This window comes from Bos grunniens, chromosome 16 (genome assembly GCF_055505025.1).
Source record: "Bos grunniens cultivar Pamir isolate PY7600 chromosome 16, Bosgru_T2T1.0, whole genome shotgun sequence".
NCBI lineage: Eukaryota > Metazoa > Chordata > Mammalia > Artiodactyla > Bovidae > Bos > Bos grunniens.
In genome coordinates this window covers 57,424,770-57,447,096 of record NC_141180.1, presented here as the reverse complement: position 1 = coordinate 57,447,096, position 22,327 = coordinate 57,424,770, and the positions used below count along the sequence as shown (strand labels likewise).

General features: G+C 38.8%; 1 protein-coding gene and 1 non-coding gene across 3 annotated transcripts in view; both read right to left on the bottom strand.

The window, feature by feature from the left end:
* The window catches only part of RAB3GAP2 (RAB3 GTPase activating non-catalytic protein subunit 2), a 106,072-nt gene that overhangs the window by 36,211 nt on the left and 47,534 nt on the right, over nucleotides 1–22,327 (bottom strand). For both annotated transcript variants that reach the window (XM_086342731.1, XM_086342732.1), the window contains exons 8-17: nucleotides 19,759–19,858; nucleotides 17,164–17,262; nucleotides 10,625–10,773; nucleotides 9,195–9,274; nucleotides 8,985–9,074; nucleotides 7,242–7,381; nucleotides 5,295–5,511; nucleotides 4,602–4,745; nucleotides 4,089–4,171; nucleotides 3,669–3,733 (exon numbers count right to left, since the gene is read on the bottom strand). In XM_086342731.1, coding sequence (XP_086198857.1) covers nucleotides 3,669–3,733; nucleotides 4,089–4,171; nucleotides 4,602–4,745; nucleotides 5,295–5,511; nucleotides 7,242–7,381; nucleotides 8,985–9,074; nucleotides 9,195–9,274; nucleotides 10,625–10,773; nucleotides 17,164–17,262; nucleotides 19,759–19,858 — 1,167 coding nt within the window. The remainder of the gene's footprint in view (nucleotides 1–3,668; nucleotides 3,734–4,088; nucleotides 4,172–4,601; nucleotides 4,746–5,294; nucleotides 5,512–7,241; nucleotides 7,382–8,984; nucleotides 9,075–9,194; nucleotides 9,275–10,624; nucleotides 10,774–17,163; nucleotides 17,263–19,758; nucleotides 19,859–22,327) is intronic.
* On the bottom strand, nucleotides 14,340–14,471 carry LOC147356892 (small nucleolar RNA SNORA36 family). The gene has a single exon (XR_015143869.1). It is a non-coding gene; the product is annotated as a small nucleolar RNA SNORA36 family (small nucleolar RNA).

Sequence of the window (22,327 nt, the reverse complement as noted above, 5' to 3'; positions counted from 1 at the left end):
AGATAAGGAACAATTTTCGTACAAGGCAAAGATCTTGGTTTTTCAATTTTACATTTATGCCCATAGTTTCACTGCCCCAAGTTTCAAAGGGAAACTCCATTTTAAGATGTATTAATCATCCAAGAGCTTAAGTTGCATCATAAGTAATATGTAATCAATTTCATGTCATGCCAAATATGGTACCATGACAAGAAGTCCAGACTGAGAATGAAACAACTTGGAAAGCAACTGAGGTTCAACAGGATGGCTGAGCAGAGACAAAGTTATTCACCAGTAAGAGTTTAGTATATATGCATAAATGAAAAGCAGACATTGCCATTGTCATGCCAATAATAAAAGCTGACAACTTAATTACTGCTATGTTACTGTGCTTAAGCATGGCTGGCTGTATCCACAGGCCAATCTAGATGAATATATTTCCCACCTCTCCACGCCTACTCTCCTTCTGCCTACTGGTAGATATTTAAGAATCTTCATCATTACTTCACTCCTAAAAGAGCAACCATCAGAATCACTAGTGGGTTACACACAGCACTTAAAGTTCACACTTGTCCTTTCATATCAGCATGTTAAACTGAATTTTGAATTATGAGATTAAACAGTATAAAAGGTACGCTATGAATGTGGCATGAGACAAATAACAAATAACAGACTTCATCCAACAACAACTCTGTGTGTCTGTTGGGGAGAAACAGGTGCAGAGAGAGGGCAGCTCTGGAGGTTGGGCCGGCCTAGCATGAGGCAAATGCATGGAGGATATAAAGAAAGTGACCCAGGGACTTCCCTGGTGGTCCACTGGTTAGGAATCTGCCTTTCAATGCAGGGAACACAGGTTTGAGCCCTAGTCAAAGAACGGCTGCCTGCAATGCGGGAGACCCGGGTTCAATCCCTGGGTTGGGAAGATCCCCTGGAGAAGGGAATGGCAACCCACTCTAGTATTCTTGCCTAGAGAACCCCATGGACAAAGAAGTCTGGTGGGCTACAGTCCATGGGGCCACAAAGAGTTGGACACAACTGACCGACTTCACTTACTTACTTACAAAGAATGGCTGCCAGGCAACTAAGTCTGAGCACAAGAGCCTGTGTGCCAAACTAGAGAGCCTGTGCACCACAACAAAAGATCCCAAATGCTGAAACGAACATCCTACGTGCTGCAACTAAGACCCAAAGTAGCCAAATAAATGAATAAAATATTAAATAAAAAGAAAGTGATCGAAAAAGGCAAATACCTAGGAAAATGTCATCTGCCTCTGTGTGTCTACTATCACACAAGTTAGCGGCTCACTGCCTTACTAATATTATTCAGTCTTCAAAGTCTAAACTGGTTTCTTTCCTCCCTTAACTGTTGTAAAACAATACACAAATTTAACTATTAGGTTGTTTAGTATTTTTTATAAAATTCATAGCTTCATACGAACTTCAGTAGTATTAAAAAAATTAAGGAAACAGTTTGTACTGTTCTAAAGTTTCCTGATTTTATTGTTCTATGATGTAAAAAAGATGGTATTAAAATGAGAAAAATTATGTGGGTTCTGACCCTCCCTTTCTAAGATTGAAGCCCTAAACTGCTCTCCACATGCTCACTCTGTCAAAAGAATCACATTTAATAATGGAAACTTTGCCCCAAGGAAAATGAGAACCTATTAGTACTGTCAGTGGAGTGGAAAACACAATTAAAAGTCAGAAACCTGTCAGTTTTACAATAAAATGATAGTGTTTTTAGAAAATGAGTGCCATAACAGAAAAAGAGGGATAGAAAGAAACCAGTATTCACTAAATCATCCTACTATTCAGATGCTGTGTATTATGAAAATGACACATTTGGTAAGGTCCTATTTGAAGGACCTTAAAAGATATAAAGAGGAAAAAGCTGGGGAGCTAGGACTAATACACATGAAATAATCAGAAAACAAGTGTAATCAGCCCTCTGTATCCATGGGTTCCTCATTTACGGATTCAACCAACCATAGACTGAAAATACTCGGAAAGAAAAAAATTCCACAAAGTTCCTAAAAGCAACTGTGAATTTGCCCCATACTTGCAACTATTTACACAGCACTTACGCTGTATTTACAACTGTTTACATAGCACTTACACTGTGTTAGGCATTACAAGTAATCTAGAGAGGATTTAAAGTATACAAGAGGATGTGCGTAGGTTATATGCAAATACTACACAATTTTATGGGGCTTCCTTGATAGCTCAGTTGGTAAAGAATCCGCCTGCAATGCAAGAGACCCCAGTTCAATTCCTGGGTCGGGAAGATTCTGTGAAGGAGGGATAGGCTATCCACTCCAGTATTCTTGGGCTTCCCTTGTGGCTCAGCTGATAAAGAAACCACCTGCAATGTGGGAGGCCTGGGTTCGATCCCTGGGGTGGGAAGATGCCCTGGAGAAGGGAAAGGCTACCCACTCCAGTATTCTGGCCTGGAGAATTCCACGGACTGTATAGTCCACAGGGTCACAAAGAGTTGGACACAACTGAGCCACTGTCACTTCACACAGTTTTATAAAGGGACTTGAGCACCTTCAGATTTAGGTATTCACAGGGGGTCCTGGAATCAACGCCCCCGGGGAATCTGAGTGAGACTGCAGTCATTAGCCCTCTGTTCTGATTAAAAGCAGAGTTCAGAGGGATCCCTGAGGACCAACGAGCCATGTCAGAACCCAAGCAACAACGGCAGGGATTTGGGTAAGAGGAGTGGCAGTAACGTAACGAGCTACCATATTACAACCAGGAGCCTGGAAAAGGCAACAAGTCTTGATTATTCCATGAGAAGCTAAGAAGCAACAGGGCCTCTTCTACAGTATCAATGTGAATGTAAATTAGTACAAGTATTTTGAGAAGTAATTTATCAACAACCAGCCAGAAGCTCATACCCTAGAGATTCCACTCTAAGGTATAAACTCAAGAGAAACTCTTACATTTGTGTGCCAGGAAACATTGTACAAGGATAATCATACTCTTATTGTTGGTAACAGCAAAAAACTGAGAACAACGTAAATGTCCACAGACAGTGAATAAATAAATGACAGTCACAGAGTGGAATTCATACATTACACGAGTTAGCTGCAGGCAGCAATGCAGACAACTTCCAGAAACACAATGGTAAGAGAATGGAGTAGGTCACAAAGAAGACAGAGTAGGACTCGATTCACTTCAAGTTCAAAAAAGTGGAAAATGCATCACTATGTTTTAAAGGAGTCATACAGAAATGCTGTAACTACAAAGAAAAGCAAAAGAGGAACACAAAATTCTCAACACTGGTTACTGTAGGAATGGGAGAAGGGATGGGAGGAGGAGGGACATGCAGGGAGGGCTCTTCAGAGTTCCTGGTAACATCCTGTTTCCTAAGGGGGGTGGTCATACACAGCTTTGTCTTATTATTATTACTTAATTTGAATATATGCTATGTATGGGTTTTCGTGTATATAAAACACACATACTTCCATGTATGGTAGTATTACTTAATCAAAAAAGAAGAAAGACAAAAGAGACAATAGAAACTTTTGCATAGGGATGTAAAAAAAGGATGAACATGCATAAAAACACAGAAAGAGGATTTTGGCCTGTCATGTTTTTGGAAGGAAATAGGAAAATACAGATTTTATTAAGAAGGGAATATAACAGTCACTTGGCAGGAAAGATCTTTTATTTTATACACTTACTTGTTTTTTGGTTGCAGGGTATTTAATATCAAGAATTAATTCCTTTATTTCTGTTTCAATCAAATCTAGAAAGAAAATTAACCAAAATAAAATTTTGGTTCACTTTTACGACAGGTAAACTTTATTCTAAAAGAAAAACACATGTATTTGCACTATCAGTCAGTCTGAAGGATTTCTGAGTCCTCTTGGAAATTACTGTTTTATTGTTACAAATTTTAATAATCCCTCGATGGCATGCTTCATCCTTCAGAATAATTCCAATAAAAGCTATACATGATTACTTGTACCTCATCTCATTCCACAAAGGAGTTGCAACAGCTTATAAATGCACTAAAGTGTTTTGCTTGCTCCATTTAGAATATTCTATTAATTTTAAAAATGCCATGACAGTATCCTTCATTTTTATTAAAGGACACCTACCAAGATTGGGACATTTTGCTTTCAGCAAGGTTCCCAGTTTCTTCACTAAGTGCATGTCCTTGGCTCGTTCACTCTTCTTATCGCTAAAACAAAAAAATACAAGTTCTTAAAGAAAGTGAAGCTGTCTTCCTTCTAATTCTGATACATCCAAATTTCTTTTTCTTTTCTACGCTTCCTATTTAACTTTAAAGGGATCAGTCCAGAGAGAAATAAAACAATAGCTACAAAACAAAGCTATATTTAAAATGAACAACCAACAAGAACCTACTGTATAGCATAGGGAACTCTGTTCAGTGTTGTGTGGCAGTCTGGATGGGAGTGGAATTTGGGGAAGAATGGATACATGTATATGTATGGCTGAGTCCCTTTGCTGTCTACCTGAAACTATCACAACAGTGTTAATCGGCCATACTACAGTACAAAATTAAAAGTTTAATATATATATATATAAAAAAAAGGACTGGGAAAAGTCAGTAGAGGGACATTAATAAGTTGGCATGCGATACAACTTACCTCAATGCTAAGTGGAAAGGAACACTGACTGTTTTCACACTTCCAGACACTGGATCAACCAGGCAGATCTGGTAAGTCTGGGGCTGCCAACTCTGACTAGTAATGTTATTTAAGCCCATTATTTTATAGCCAGGATACAGAAGCCTGAGGAAATCACAAACCAATAATGGTAAGCCACGGAGTTTATATGCTGCAACAAAAGATCCACGTGATGCAATGAAGATCCAGGGTGCCACAACAAAGCCCCAAGGCAGCCAAATAAATATTTTAAAAAAAGTAAAATAGAACCTAACTGCCAGGGTTCTACCTTGTTAAAGTGTGCTAGAAAATCACATAACCAGGCTGATGTCACAGTGGCAAACAAAGCACTCACATGACTTCGTATCATCACCAGGGGAATCGGAAAGAATCTTTCCTTTCCAGCCTCCACAGTGTAAGAAGGGATGGGGACAAGTGGGGCACCAAAGCTGACTTTAATTCAGTAGTGTATCACGGCCTCCTCAGTCAGATTCCTTTGTTATTAAACACTTAATCCATAATTACATAGCAGCCACTCATGGGGAAAAACCACAATAAAGGACATTTTAATTCTCAACCAACTTGCAATCTAATTAAGTAGCTTTAAACAGAAGCTTTACTTGAACAAAAGCATTTCTTTTTGCAGCCAGGAAAAGGCTAGGGTTTGCGGCTTACCTGCAGTACTTTCCCACGTTGAAAGCGCCAACTCGAGGGCCCTGCTGTGTACTCCACACTTCTAAAATGCCCCTTCGTGGTGCATAGATCACAAGGAACTGAGCCACTCGACTTGGACCCTGAGGACTTCCAAATGGGGAAAAGTCTCCCTTTTCTGGCACTCTTTCGTGGAGGTCCTCTACAATCTGGATCCAACCAGTCTGTGCATCTCGATACCCTTAGAGACAGAGGAAAAGGAAAGCCACTTAGATATGGAATCTAGGTTTAGCAGAGCCTTCTGAAGCACTCCGTAATGTTTTAGTCAGGGGGGCTCAAGAAAAGCAATAAATGTATATTCTCTTTTATTATGAAATATATTAAACACAAAAAAATATAATTATGACAAATCCTAAATCGCCAAGTCTCTTTAAAATGTCAGTTTGCTACAGTTGGTTCTGATCACTTTCTTTTTTAAGAAGAAATCAGTTATCATGGAAGGTTCCCTGATTTCCATCCCTTCCTCCCTCTCTTTAAAAAATTCTGGAGAGATTTTAAGGTTCAGATTTAAAGTATAAATCCAATTAAAATAGAAGATCAAACTGGTTTCCTGCAATTCAGGTCCCTTGGTGGCACACAGACAGAGGGAGGACATGGGCTGCAGAGCAACGGGAAGCAACGCCAGCCTGTGAGAAGGAAAATGCAGCTGACATGCCTTCCTATTCCCTCTCTTCCCAGTAACGGGGAGGAAAAGGACAGAGTGCGCCAGCTGCAGAAGACAGGCCACACGGCAGTCATAGCATCACCAGAGTGGATCTGGACCAACTGGTATATATTCTGGAAAAGTCTTGCTGAGAACATACCCTTGAAGTTATTTCAGAAAACAAGCACCATGTCGGGAGAAATGATGTATCTGCTACCTTGAAACCTATTTCTAAAGACATTTAAACATGTGGCAAGTAAACACTGCAGGAATTCTTTGGCAAGAAGGTAAAAGTGGCCTCAGTCAGGTCCAGAGTTTAAATTTAATGCCCTCAAATCCATTATTCCTCACAATGCTAAAAACAGACCAGATTGCATCAAAATTGTGGTTTCTAACTAACAGTCTCTGCTTACATGTTAATATTAAAGATGATTACAAACAATGAATTCTCCTCTCCTCCTTCGTCAAAAGGATTTATTTTATTCAGGTTGAAAATGTGCCAATATATTTTTAAGTCTCCCTTATAGTTAGGTTTGCTATGTGACTAAGTCCTAAATAATGTATTGCAGAAAAAGCTTGGCAAGATTTCTGAAAATAACTTCAAAGTAGACTAAGGTGGTAGTCTTTCTGTCCCCTTCTTCCTTCCTGGGATGCATGTAAGATGGCTGGAGCTTCAACAGCCATTTAGACCATGATATAACCTTCATGGGGAAGCTACATGGAATAAGACTGAGTTCCTGAGGATGTCATGTGATATCATACTGATCCTGTACATAGCTCTGTGCTTGTCACTAAATGTAACTTTTAACAGACAATGTTACCAAGACACTTAAATGAACTGACCCAGGCATATGGATATGGAACTCAAATTTTAAAAAAATGAATCTTGCTAGGTTTTGCCATCTTGAATCTGAAACACCCAGCATTCCAGTTTTGGAAAGATTTGATTCAAGCACGGCCCTGCAAACTGGAATGAACCTTGCAGGGGCAAGAAACTGAATTCAGGAACTGACAATGTGAGAACTGAAAAGAAGGACATAAGGAAGAGTTTTTAAGTACCTATGCGTTGGTCAAACTTAAAGGATGTGTCAGTTGGACTATGGGTCAAATGTTGTTGATATGATCTGAGTACATGATTAAAAAAAGAAAGCAAGCAAGCATAAAGAATTAAACACTGTTATCAATGAGAAGCTGAAGAAGGATAGCACTGTTCAGCTACTGGGGTAAAAAGCTAACTAACTTTTGTCCTGGATTTTTGTAAGAAGTACCTTTCCACATGCGTATTGCAATTCCTCTAGCTACATCCAACAAAATAACTCTGCCAAAATCATCTGTTACTGCTGCCAGTGTGTTACATGGAGACAGACATATACTTTCACCATGGCGTCTAGAATCTGGAAGCCCAAATCTGATATTTAAAAGAAAAAAGAAAGCAGAAATCAAAGTTCAATCTAGAAATAAATAAAAGAATAATGAAATACAGCAACAAAACAGACTGAATCTGATTTTACATTAATATAAAGAAATATGAATTTTGTATGGATTAATAGTTAAATTTATTAACTAATCACAACAGACATTTTATAATACAAAATACATAAGGAACTTTCTTCTATTATATAATAATACCTAAGTCTTATCTCAGAGATATTTGATACAGAATACCCACAACCTTATTTTTTCAGAGTATCAAGTACAACTATATCTTTCCTTGATTAAGCAATATGTCATATGAAACTACCCTGACAACCAATTAATTTTAGAATACTTTGCTCCTACACTCGCATCTTTGTCTATATTTTCTTATTTCTAATCTTTTCTCTTTCTTCTTCTCTAGATAGCATATCCTGCTGATATCAGTGTAACTGCCTGAAGCAAGAACTTTCCTTCTTCTAAATAGTTATCTGTATACTGTTCTTGGTCTATAATCAATCCTATTAGAACTGTGGGTAAAATAAAAGTAAGGAAGTACTGAGAAAGAACCAGAATAGCTCATTTTGAAAAAACTTCCTGAGACAAAGTACTCAGAAACTTTGTTACATCCATGCAGTGCATAAGGCCATTTGCCTTATTTCTTCATACTTGGGTGACTGGGGATGTGATATGTTAGATGGAAAAAACTCTAGAAGATAATCTTCAATACATTTTGAAGTGACGTGAAGTTGCTCAGTCGTGTCCGACTCTTTGCGACCCGGTGGACTGTAGCCCACCAGGCTCCTCCGTCCATGGGATTCTCCAGGCAAGAATACTGGAGTGGGTTGCCATTTCCTTCTCCAGGGGATCTTCCCGACCGAGGGATTGAACCCAGGTCTCCCGCATTGCGGGCAGACGCTTTAACCTCTGAGCCACCAGGGAAGCCCCAGTAGATAATTAGCTATATCTCTTCAGTTGAAGAACATCTAAAAAAAGGGAGAGGTTTTTATTTCCCTTCATGGTGGTACTTTATATTGAGTAATAAAAAAGGATATAAAAACAGAATCAAGCAACACTCATGCCCTCTCCCTGCAAAACCTGACAAATCCACTAAATATCCCCCAGTACTGCTGGAACAAACAAGGAAGCATAAGCCAGCATTATTCAAGCATAATGCTTGAATATATGTGATCCCATTTTTACTTTTTTTTTTTTAAGAAATCACTATGTCCTTTTTAAGGTTCTACAGCTTATCAATAAACTAAACTTTTTACTGAAAGAAGTTCAATAGCTATCAAAAACCCAATATTTCTACTGTACATCTAAGTGTACAGTGTTGTAAGCACACACCCAACACACACACACACAAAATAAGCCATCTATTACATGATGGGGAGACAAGTGTCATTAAAACAGATAGGAACCACTCTTCTCATGAAGTTTACATTCTGGTAGAAAACATCAGTCTCACATTAATGACTTACAGGAGCTCCAAAGACTCAAGAAATCAATAAATCAGCTAAGCACATGGAAAGACCATACATTTAACAGTCCATTTCTAAAAATACTAAAATGCAAGAGGAGCACGACAGACTTGCCTTACAGCTAATGGGGTAGCTGGTTCCACCTTGGGTTTTTGCTTCTGGAAAGCTTCTTCTTCATGCTTGCTCTTCCAACCAAGCCAACCACTGAAAGAAAGAGCATTTAGACTAAAACCACGGATTCCAGTGTTTTAATGTGCAGACCATCCAAATACAAGTTAAAACTAAGTGAGATGAAAATTAGATTATTTAAACTGATGTCATTACCTGGCAGCATTAAATAAAGCGGAAGTGAGTTTACTTGCCACTGCAAGTGCAACGTGAGATAATAGTGGTTGTGTGCTTCCCTGAAAAACAGAACATTTGAAAGATGACAAATAAACAAAATACACTTTCTAAATGAGATGCACTTTAAAAAGGTAGGGGGTAGAAATATAATCAGAAGTTTTAACTCTACAGTTGAAAAGTAAAATCACTAATAGTTTATAATCTTCATGATTTCCCTCTTTAAATTGTAGTCAATTAAAAAATCTAAACTAGGACATTGCTGCTGCTGCTGCTAAGTCGCTTCAATCGTGTCTGACTCTGTGCGACTCCAGAGACGGCAGCCCACCAGGCTCCCCCATCCCTGGGATTCTCCAGGCAAGAACACTGGAGTGGGTTGCCATTTCCTTCCCCAATGCATGAAAGTGAAAAGTGAAAGTGAAATCGCTCAGGTTGTCTACTTGAAAGCTATACAGTCGTGTCCAACTCCTAGCGACCCCATGGACTGCAGTCTACCAGGCTCCTCCATCCATGGGATTTTCCAGGCAAGAGTACTGGAGTGGGGTGCCATTGCCTTCTCCGAAACTAGGACATTAAAATGGCCTTATTCTAACAGGGCTATTGATTTCTCATCCATACTGAACTAGCTCTTTTCCCTCTTTTTAAAATATTTTTTTCAGTCAGTTTTTATTTAGAAATACTTCATATTGTACAAAACTTATTTTAAATTTAAGTATAGCTGGTTTACAATGTTGTGTTAGTTTCAGGTATACAGCAAAGTGATTCGGTTTTATATATACACATACATTTCAGATTCTTTTCCATTACTGATTATTACAAGATACTGAATATAGCTCCCTGTGCTATATAGTAAATCCTTGTTGGTTACCTATTTTATATACTGGAGTGTATATCTATTCATCCCAAACTCCTAATTTATCCCCCCCCACCTATTTTTTAAAAATATATTTTTGTTAAAGTAAAAAGACTGTTTGGACAATTCTGAGAAGGGCGCTTTTTATGTTAGAAATCAGAGCTGCCAAGTCTAATACCTAAATCTCCCCAATTTTAGGGAGCAGTTTCACCACTTCATCAGCTATAGTTGGCAGCTCATTCTATCTTTACAATTCCTCATTTACTCAACTCCCTCATGGGCCAACATCACTAACAACTCTAAGCTTCTGACTAACTGCACCAATATTTTAAGACAACTCAAGTAAGAATTCGGGGCATCAGAAACAAAGAAGGCCGCTTATTTTACACTGACTTTAGTACATTTTCAGTTAATCTAAAGAATTTAGAAGAAAGTGAGTTGAGACTAATTTCAGCTTATACTGAAACTTACAAATGTAAACTGCTTAATCTTTTTAAGGCTATTACCATATCCAATTTGTATATACGTTGAAAATCAAAATCAATGATGAAACACTTACCTCTAAAGCATAGAAGAAGCCTGTAAATGGACTGGACCCTACAGTGATATACTGAGACATGGCTGGTGGGCTGTTTTTAATTGCTGCATTATATCCACCGATATTGGAGGCAGTCTTCATTTGATCAAAAGGGGACAGAGTCATAATACCTAATGACAAAACAGCAACAATATGTAATTTTAATGTACTGAAATGACACTGTCATTTTAGATTACTAGATTTTTATTAGAACTCCATTCTAAAATGCTAACTGCTGAGTGTCATTTAATAGATAAAAGTCATTTTTCAAAGCTACAAGATCAATGCCATAAAACATCCATAAGATATTAAAATTGCCATCTACAATTCCTCTAAGCTATAAAATGTATAAAACAATTTAAGCATTAATTTTTTAAACAGATAAAAACTTCAAATGGTACAAGAAGTATAGAATCTACCAATATCTCCAGGTATAAGTTTACTTTTTTGAGGTAACAACTGAAATATTTTCTTACATTGCTTTCCAGAAATGTAGGTACATAAATGACAGCACACCAAATCAACTGATGTGTGCCCTGTTTTTTAAATTTAATAAAATATCAAGGAGACATGCCTCATTCTTGGCAGTCACTCAGAGTATTCCACTGTGTGGTCATGCCATAATTGATCTGACCTTCTGATGGACATCTGAGTTGGTTCTCACTTTTACGACTACAAATAATGCTGCAATATATGACCTTGACAGATCTTTGTATACCTATATATAAGCTCATCTGTATGGCAAGTCCTCATCAACAGAAGAGCAGGCTCAAAAGGGGATCTACATTTGTAAACAATTTTATTAAGTGCTGTGACACGGCATTCCACAGAGGCAGTGCTGCCTCACGTCCACACCAGAAAGGCAGTAGAGCACCTCTGCTCCCATATCCTCTCCCGAAGTGAAAACAAACGCTTTCAAACATCTGCTTTTTAGTCCCGAAATCCCCAGCCTTCCATAATGAAGAGTTACTGCTGATCTCCCCATGGCGCTAAGAGTAAATGTAGACAATGCTGAGGAGCAGTAGAGGAAAAGCCAACATCATTTAAATTCACCTGGGCGGGAGAGAGAGGAGGGGGCAAGTGAGCTTAGAGATCTAGAAAGTAAAGATCTGCTGCTAGATTTCGTCTCGGGTGATGTCTTCCAGCTCAGATGCTCCTGGTACATAAAGACAGCCAGTTCTGAACACAAACATACTGCAGAATGGAACAGGAGTTATTCTCATTTTCCTATGTATGTACTGCCTCTATTTTGAATGCATTGCTCCTGAAAGAGAGTCCTGGGAAAGGAACTGCTTTTCAGGTGTTCATAAGTAAACGTCTTACTGGATTTAGGATTTAAAGTCATCAAATTTTAATCCTTACAAAAGTTGACCTATTCTGAAAGATTAGAATGCCTGTTCTGTGTTTATGAATGAATTCATGATTCAATATACAAAGTGTTTTTATGACATGATTAAATATGCTGACTGTACCAGCACAAAATCAAAGGCCGAATGGTATCACATATAAATTGAAATTTTAAGTTTCAAAATGCTTTCTCTTTGTACTCTACACACTATAGGTGTGTGATTTTGTTTTTTGAGTCACCAATTTTAGCATTATTTTTCACTGATTGAAGATAAATGAAAATATAACTTACAGTCCTTCTTTTTCTCTCCATATTCTTCCAATATAACCATATCTCAAATTTTAAATTAAATTCACATTCACCCTTCTCACTATAAAGAACTCTAAGCATTACTGCTGAGACGAGCTGCCTACTGTAATTACACTGCCTTAAATGTACATTTTTTTTTCCTTCTGAATTTGTTACTACCTTGTCTTTTAGGGTTTTCCCTGAACATCTGAGGCCTTTCCACACTGTGAAACACCTTACAGTTCTTAATGTAAACTTCCGTAAGGTTAAAGTCACTGGATAATTCTCGAGGCCTGTATACTGGCTAAAGAAGGTCACTTTGATAAAATGGCATTTGAACAGACACCTGTTTGAAGTGAGGGAGAGAGCCATGTGACTAGCTGGGTAAAACTCCAGGCAGAAGGGACAACTGCAAAGGCTCCAAAGTGGGAGGACGCTTGGTGTAGCGGAGGAGCGAAAGTAGATCAGCGTGGGGGAACACAGGGGTGAGAAAGGGGCAGTTCTGCAGGAGATACAAGGCCTTTGGGTTTTATGAGGAAGAAGATGGGAAGCCGCTGGAAGGTTGTGAGCAGAGAAGTGGCAAAAATATGAATCATATTCTACCAGGATCATGTTAGCTGCTACTGGGTAAAGACATTTTAGGACAAGAAGAAAGGCAGCAGAAAGACCAGTTAGGATTTTCACTTCCTCAGTAGCTCAGGCAAAAGGCAACGGTGGTGTGGCCTACCATGCCGACAATGATGGAGAGGAGACGTGGTCAGATCCAGATTTACCGTGAGGGCAGCTGAGACAAAGGTGGACTGGGTGAGGACCGGTGAGGAAAAAAAGAGAATCAAGGATGACTCAAAAGCTTGTGGTGCAAGCAAGAGGAGACAACAAGAGAGAAGCACAGAGGAGGACCAAGTTTGATGGGAGAAGTCAAGAATTAGGTTTGGGATATGTTAAGTTCGGATACCCCGGGGGAAGCGTTCACCAGGAGCTGGAAAATGAGTAAGAAGTTTAGTGAAGTCAGGACTGGAGTCAAAATGGAGATGCTGTGAGCTGATTTCTTGTTCTTGTGTTTCAGAGCTTTGAAAATAGGGGGTGGAAATAAATATTTATTCTTAAATGTACTCCAATGCAGCTTTCATTCTCACCATTCCACTTAAACTTCTAAGAATCAATGAACGTTGTCAAATCTCCTTTCTTGAATTCTGTAACGCATTCCACAGTTAACCATTCCCTCCCAAATTTATACTGATAATCTGGACCTCTTCCCTGACCTTTAGACTCATGTATCTGTCTACCTGGCATCTCCATTTGGAAGTCTGCATCAGAAGTTAACCTGTAAAAACCATAACTCTCTACTCGTTCACTCCTACCGCTTCCTTCTCCTATCCTCTTTTCAGCCACAGCCCGAACATTCACCCAGTTGCTCACACTTAAAAACTAAGAAATCTCTGATTCTTCCCTTTCTCTCTTTTCTAATATCCATCCCTTAGCAAGTGCCAACTACATCTCCAATCTGTTTACTCTCTAGCACCACTGCTTCCTCCTGAGACAAAATCCTCATTCTCTCTTGTTCCAACAAACTCTTTGCTGGTCTCCTTGCTCTCATTTCATTCTCCTTCAGGTTTTGACCGCATGCCATCCCCTCTCCCCTCTAGACCAGGCCTCTGTCTCTGCTGCTTTCTCTCCCAGAATGCATATCCTACATTCACACAGTGGCTGCTTCCCATCCTTCGTGTCTCAGGAGAGGCCTTTGCTCACCTGTGTACCTAGTCCCCTCCTTCCTTTACTTCTGTCATAACCCTCTGCTTATTTTCATGATGCTCACTAACATTTTGTTATTACCATATTTATTCATTTGGTTTAATTGTTTCTCTTTTGTCTCCCCATCACAAGAATCTAAGCTTCATCAGGGCAGCGGTCCTGTCTGCCTTGTATTTCTAGCACCAAAACTAGTGTCTGGGACACAACAGGTATTCGTTCATTTCTTTGTTGAATGAGTTAATCAGACCTTTACATAAAGATGTACATGGAATAAAGCTCATGGCATGCCCCCTCTTTTTTATTTTTCCATTTTGTAGGCTGGGAGATAAATGAATAGAATAAAATTTTCTATCCAATCATTTCTCCTAGCCTGTTTCAATGTTCCAAAGTTTAATTAACAGAACAAGGAAGTCACCTTGAACTGAACTCAACACTTTGGAGTTTTGCAACATTTCTGTGTTCATAAAAAGTAAAGATAAATGGAATGTCTACCAACAATGTGCTTATTACAGATTATAGGCAGACCTTGGAAATATCGCAGGTTCAATTCCAGACCATCAAAAGAAAGTATCGCAGCCAAGTGAGTAAATGAATATTTCGGTTTCCCAGTGCAAATAAAAATATGTTTATACTATACTGTAGCCTGTTAAGAGTACAATGGTATGGTGTCTTAAAAAACAATGAACATACCTTAATTTAAAAATACTTCATTGCTAAAAATTGCTAACCATCATCTCAGCCTTCAGTGACGCCTAATCTTGTCGCTGGTAGAGGAGTTTGAAATATTTCAAGAATTACCAAAATATGACATAGAAACATGAAGTGAGTAAATGCTTTTGGAAAAATAGCACCCAGAGATTTGCTTGACAAAGGGCTGCCACAAACCTACAATTTGTGAAAAATGTAGTATCTTCGAAGTGCAATAAAGCAAAGTGCAATAAAACAAGGTCTATCTGTATTCCATATAAGAAATGCAACAACCCACAAATGCGCTCTGTGTCAGGTATCTTCAGTTCACCCCTCTGGATTCACACTCCTTCCTTCTCTCCCTCCTGGTGTGTGCATGTTATGAACCCAGACTCTGAGCTGGATTCAGACAATGGGAAGCCCCACCAGGAGGTCAAAGACAGAAAAGAAAATGAAGTCAGGATACGTATTTCCTTGGGACCATTGGCCAAAAACCACCCTGCTCTTAAGCTGCTGATTCTACTCATTATCTCGAATGAGTAGAATTTAGGCCTAGGAGGAGCTAACAGTTGCACTGCTAATGAGCCCTGAGACACTGGACTATCCAATTCAGTGTGGTTCTCCTATACTACGACTGTATAAGTAGTTTCTCAGCAAAACCTCATCCAGTTATCTTATTTTTTCTTTATCTTTTATGTGCTATTTGAAAACTCTAACAAGCATATAATATTAAACAGAAAAAATAGGAATATATTTAAAAATAACATTTCCTTCTTCTCTACCGCCATTTCTACTCTTAGGTCAGAAGCCCATCACTTCTTACTGAGATTATCATAGCTTTCTTACTGCACTTAAGTTTCTCGTCTTGACCCATTCAAGTGATTTTTCCAACAGGCTAAGTGATAGTACCATTTTCTTGTTCAGAATCTTTTAAGGACTCTCAACATGGTGATGAGAAAAATAAAACTTCCTGTGCACAGTATCCTAGGCCTTCACAATCTGGCTGCTCCTCACAGGCTGGCCTCACTCGGGCCAGTTGTCAGTTTCTCCTGCACACAACGCATTTCCACCGCCATGTGAACCTTGTTCGCTAAACTGCCTCCCTGATGCTTGCCCTCCTGGCCAAATCCCACTCATTCTTTCAATCTCAGATTGAGGTCAACCTCCAGTTCCCTGATTCCCTTGGGCTTCTCCTCTGCCCCCACCCCGGAGGAATAGGTCCACTTGCTGATTCTGACAACTGTCACATGCTGCTGCTGCTGCTAAGTCGCTTCAGTCGTGTCCGACTCTGTGCGACCCCATAGACCGGCAGTCCAACAGGCTCCGCCGTCCCTGGGATTCTCCAGGCAAGAACACTGGAGTGGGTTGCCATTTCCTTCCCCAATGCATGAAAGTGAAAAGTGAAAGTGAAGTCGCTCAGTCGTGTCCAACTATTAGCGACCCCATGGACTGCAGCCTACCAGGCTCCTCTGTCCATGGGATTTTCCAGGCAAGAATACCGGAGTGGGGTGCTACTGCCTTCTCCCTGTCACATGCTGTGATACTGTAATTGTTTTCACATGTTTCTCCCAACCAGCTACATGCATCCTGACAGCAGAAACCAAGTCTCTCCATCTCTGCATTCCTCACACCTAACATAACAAGCCTTCAAATACAGGTCACAAGAAGACATACGCTTTGCTCTATACTTTGTTGATCTAAATGTTACATTTTTAGAAGACTGATCTGGCAATTATATGAATCAAACTCATCTGTATAAAACTTAAGTCAAATAGTGGGTGATCCAAGACTGTACAGTAGGGACTTCCCTGATGGTCCAGTGGTTAAGATTTTGCCTTCCAATGCAAGGAGGTGCAGACCTCCCTGGTCAAGGGAGCTAAGATCCAACATGCCTCATGGCCAATAAACCAAAACATAAAACAGAAGCAATACTGTAACAAATTCAAAAAAGATTTTTAAAATGACTCATATTAAAAAACAATCTTATAAAAACAAAACAACAAAAAAACTGTACAGTACTGCTTATGCTAAGGGCATAATTACTAAAACCACTACCATTCCTTAAAGACATTAACTTCATCTCTAAGTCTAAACTACCCTCCAAATGTCTCACTGAAGACAATGATTTTCTTTTCACATGAGAATAAATGTTATTTGCTACGTTGTGACCAACTCTTTGCAACCCCACAGACTGCAGCCCACCAGACTCCTCTGTCCATGGGATTTCCCAGGCAAGAATACTAGAGTGAGTTGCCATTTCCTTTTCCAGGGGATCTTCCAGTATCCAGGGACCAAACCCATGTCTCCTGCATTGGCAGGTAGATTTTTTTTTAACCACTGAGCCATCAGGGAAGCCCTGAGAATAAATCTACATTTCCAATAAATGAGATACTTCTATTAAAAAGTATAAGAAGTTCCAAAAGAACTGGAACTAGTAATGGCTTACCAATACTAGCATGATCAATAATTGTGTCAATATCTTGTAGACCCCATTTCTTATACGCTAATGGTGGTGGCTGGATGTTCTCATTGCCTGATGCTGCAGCTGTCAAAGATAAAAATTAGACAAACCAAACTTAAATATAATGGAGAAAATGAAGTTTTACCAAAAATCATTAAAAATATAATAACGACTTATTATTCTAAACTAATTAAAAATAAAGTAATATAAACCATGCATACAGTGAGATTTACTCACACGAAGACAATATACATAAAATACATATATTAAAAGACTAACCTGGCTGACATAAGAGATTCTGAAACACTTAAGGAATTAGAAAACACGACTAAAAACTCTAGACTACCATCAAAAATCAAGGTGAATTCAAACTGCAATTGAAGCCAAGTATGCAATTTCTCCCTCTTGAGAAAGACAGTGAATAAAATCCCTGAAGCAGCAACTAGTGTCTTAGTGAAACCTGATGGTACACCCCGCAGAAGCACACATGACAAAACAGAAGGATCTCAGATGCAAATAACTGAGACCAGGCTTGACAGAAAGATACGTTAACAGCGACAGCACTGCCAAGAAAATGAAGGAAATGCTGATCACCGACCATGGCATTTCCACCTAGGGAGAGAGGAATGAAAAGAAAAACAGCAGTTACACCTGGGGCCACAGGTTCATGCACAAGACCCCATGTGTCAGTACATTCTCAGGCTATGTATTAGAATACAGCTGGATTCTTGTCATTTATTCAGGAAGATGAAGAAAAGTACTCTGACAAAGGAAAACAGTAATCCTCTAAGCACTTCAGATTTGAAAGTAAGGCCAACCAGAGACAGTTTTCCTATACTGTGAAATAAAAGTCACAACAATCTGTAGCTAAGTAATCAGATATTTAGAGCAACTTATAGTAAGAGGGCAGTAAATGGCTTACTTACTTGCTAGGAGATAAAATGGCTTTATGATCTCATACATAATAAAATAAATGGCAATTCAAAAGTAGTAAAAATGAAATGTCTAATGATACCAATTAAAGCATAACTGTCTATTTCTAGTTTATTTTACTGCAGAATTCTTATGCATAGAAAATTACAAAATTCTTAAACCTATAGAAAATTCTTATAGAAATTTCTATAGAAAATGACATATATATTAATGGTGACTATTTGAAATTTCTCCAAAATAAAAGACATTGAAACTTTACATGGACTAAATTTAAATAATTTAAAAGATTATGAAAATAGGTATAAAAATTCAAACAAATTCTGACTTTAGAGAAAAGCATGTACTACTAAAGAACCACATAACCAAGAAGATACTGATCATATATACCCACCTGTTGAAAAAACAGTGAAAACTGTTCTATTGCAATGTGAGATGCTGCATTCTCTCCCTGGAAGAAATTGCTTCTTCTGTGTCTTACAGTTTAGTTCTGGATTTATGAACAATCTTTATGAACTGGATAGCACATCTGAATTAAACTCTGCTTTATGGGAGCTAAATCATTTACAAGCTAAACTTTGCTCTTTTTAGGGCCATGAAGGCTCCTTTATTCTAAACCAGAAGAAAATGGGGTAAGTCAGCACCAACACTGGTATCTGCACTGACTTGGGGCTTTTTTACTTTTATTTTACTATCTTTAAAACTGGAATCTTAAAACTGATGGCGTGACTCTTACTGGCAGCATTTTTGCTTCTTATTGGAACAGAAAATAACAGTACATCTTGATTTTTAATGAAACACAATATCCTCAAATAGCCTCAGAGTTTAAACTATGGGTAGGGAAGGTTAAAGTGCACGGTTCATGCCAAAGTCTGGAACTGACATAGTTGCCTACATAGATTATATTTAGGGCTCTTAAGTTTTTTCTGTTCAGAAGTGTTTCAAGTTAGCTAAAAGCAGCTCACGCTGGCTGCCTGTTGAGTCCTGCCTAGTGTGAGGAAAACGCCCCCTGCACACACTCCGCTTTCTTCGCCCCAGAGAGTGGAAGCAAGGCAGAATCACTTGATTTTAGTATGCTGGCCCAAGTGGCACTCATCTAGTGAGAAATCTGGTTCCTCAGTGAGACACAACTGAATTCTCTATCCCAGTGCTGAACTTCTCTCTTAACTGGCCAAGACATATTGCTGAATTGGTAAAAAAAAAAAAGCCAACCATTCAGCTGGCAACACGAGAGCTGAAGATCTAGTCCTCTCCTTTATCTTACTAATTAAGCAATCTACTGTGCTTAGTCGCTCAGTCATGTTCAACTCTCTGCAACCTCATGGACTGTAGCCTATCAGGCTCCTCTGTCCATGGGGATTCTCCAGGCAAGAACATTGGAGTGGGTTGCCTTGCTCTCCTCCAGGGGATCTTCCCAACCCAGGGATCAAACCCAGGTCTCCTGTACTGCAGGTGGATTCTTTACCATCTGAGCCGCCAGGGAAGCAATCTACTACACTCTCATTTCTATAGTAGTGGGTTTTTTTTTTTTCCTTCTCTTTAGAACTAGTTCAGAAGCCCTTTTTAATTTAGAAGACATATTTTTCTAAGTAGATTAAATTAAATAAGACAAATATCACCACAAGCTAGCTATTTCTTGCCCCAAATTACCTTTTGCTACCTGATTTCGACAAGCACGAAGAGACTGAAAAAGGCTAAATCCATCAATAGTCACAATGGCAGCTGGATATAATATACTCAACTCTTCATTCTGTTAAAGGAATAAGAAAGAAGAAAATATTTCCATTATTGCCAAATAAGCATATCTATGTTTCTGTTATAGCTGAATATCACGATTAATGTAAAATAAAGGAATACTATAACTAAACAACCATCAAACACCCAACACACAAGACAATAGCAGGCAGAGGAACAGTAAAAAACAAATAGACTTTTTTTTGAATGCCTTTTGGTCAAGGACTTAAAATTCTTCTCAAATATGAGCCTTTGTACATGGTGAATATTTTCAGGATAGACAAAGGGAGTAACCCAAAAAAGTACAAGTTTCATAAAAGTGAAATTTAGTCACTACATGGATGCAAACAACACATAAAAGTAAAAAGAAGAGAAAAACTCACCTGAAATCCCAGACGTATTTCAGTATATAGGGTCATACATAATCACACACTTTTGTACAAGACTATACCATATACAGTATTCTATAACAGGTTTTTCCTTATTCAGTAATATATCAATGATATTCTTCCATTTCAGTAAGTGAGCAAATCAATTTTTGTTGTGGTGATGCTGTATTGCATCATATGTGCCAAAATTTCAATTACTGACTTTAGTTTGGTCTGCTGATTCCAGTCTCCCTCTTTACCATCCTCACTCCACAGCTGGAGTGATCTTCCTGAGACACAGCAGAACAAACTACTCCCCTGATTAAATCTCTCCACTGGCTCCCTTCTGCACTTAGAATAAAACCTGAACTCTACCCAAGCTTCAAGATGGGGCCTCTCCCTCCAACATCATCTCACCCCTCTCCCCCTGCACCCTGAACACAGAGGTCATTGCACCTTCACCTCCCAAGTCACTGCCTGCCTTTCTTTAGATCACTCAGGTCTTGGCACAAATGTGGTTGCTCTGAAAGGCTACTCCTGAGTCTGTCTCAAACATCAACTCCATTTCCTTGTCTCATTTCAATCTCATCAACATGATTACTTCCCTCACAGAACCTATCAGAGGCTGGAAACATCCTGAAAAATCTCCAGCTGTTCATCATTGGTTACCCTCCGTCACCTCCAAACTGTAGGCTCCACAAAAGCAGAAACCTTGCATGTCTGGTTCAAAAATGGATTCTCAGTGATTACAACTAGGCTGGGTACATAACGGGCAGTAAATAAATGTTTATGAATGAATGAAATATTTTCATTATTACGAACATCACTGCAGTAAACATTCTTTTGTATCTATCTTTTCACATCACTTTGATCTAAATTCCTTCAGGGAGGTCTGTTGGGTCACAGAGCATTCACAATTTTCATTTTCATTCATATTATTAAACTATCTCAAGGAAGTACCTATCCGTTTATAATTCCACCGACAATACATGACAGTGCCTGATTCTCCCTCTGTCACCAAGTTTTGTTAATCTTCACCTTTGCCAATCTGAAAGGTGAAAACTTATCCAAATGTAGCTGCTTATAATTCTGAGATTATCAGTATCATTCACAAGTTTATCATATGCTGTCGATCAGTTATATTTCTTCTTTGGAGAACTGCCTTGTCCTTTTTTTCTACTGGACTGTTGGGGTGTTTCCATTTTTAAACATTTCTGTGGGCCACAAGGGGTGGGAGCTGATGTCGGGGTTCACATGACACTTTGACAATGCCTAGCTTACGCAGTCCACCGAGCATGGCAGTGGGGGAGAGGTCCCTGACAGGGAGGAGCTAACCACCAGCTAGCCAAGTATCTCCAAAACAAGACTGTTTTCCTGAAAAAGATAATCTTATAAACACCAATGTCCAAAAGCTGCAGAAATTGAGCTAAATGATAGGGATCTCTGTGCAAAAACCACAGAAGAGGTTTCTTTGGCATTCCAGAAAAACATCTCCCTTTAGAATCTTCTCCTGCAATGACCAGTCGTCCCACCTACTATACTCACTGCCCCCAGTTCTGAATTACAAGGAAATCTGCTCTTGTGATCTTTAATAGATGTGGGAGTGCACTAAAGATGCAGCAAATAGATATTTCTGATATACAAACTGATATATATTGGAACGAAAGATGCTTATGTAAAATACAGAGTAACAACAAAGACTTCCCTCCATGTGTTTAATAAATATTTTTCAGTGAAAAGATTTTGACTCACAAAAGCAAATAGCAAGTATTTAAATGTGAGTTATATTTTTCCACCAGCTCTAAAAACAGATTATTACAAACACAGTCAAGTTTAAAGTATTTAAAGAACCTTCATCTTCCAGGGAATTTGTTGTTTTTTTTTTTTAAATGGCTCTTGAGAGGCAGCTTCAATAAACAGATCACCGTCTTGGATTTCCAACAGTTCCTTGTTTGTTTCCTGCAATAGTTCCATTTTCTCCCAACTCCTTACGATCAGCATTGTAACTTAAGTCTTCAGCTTTCAGTTTCATTTTCCTATAATGGGTCCTGGGAAGAGTTCGTTCAGTATCTGTGACTTCAGTCATCATCTTCAATCTAGTCTTTGTACCTCTAGGG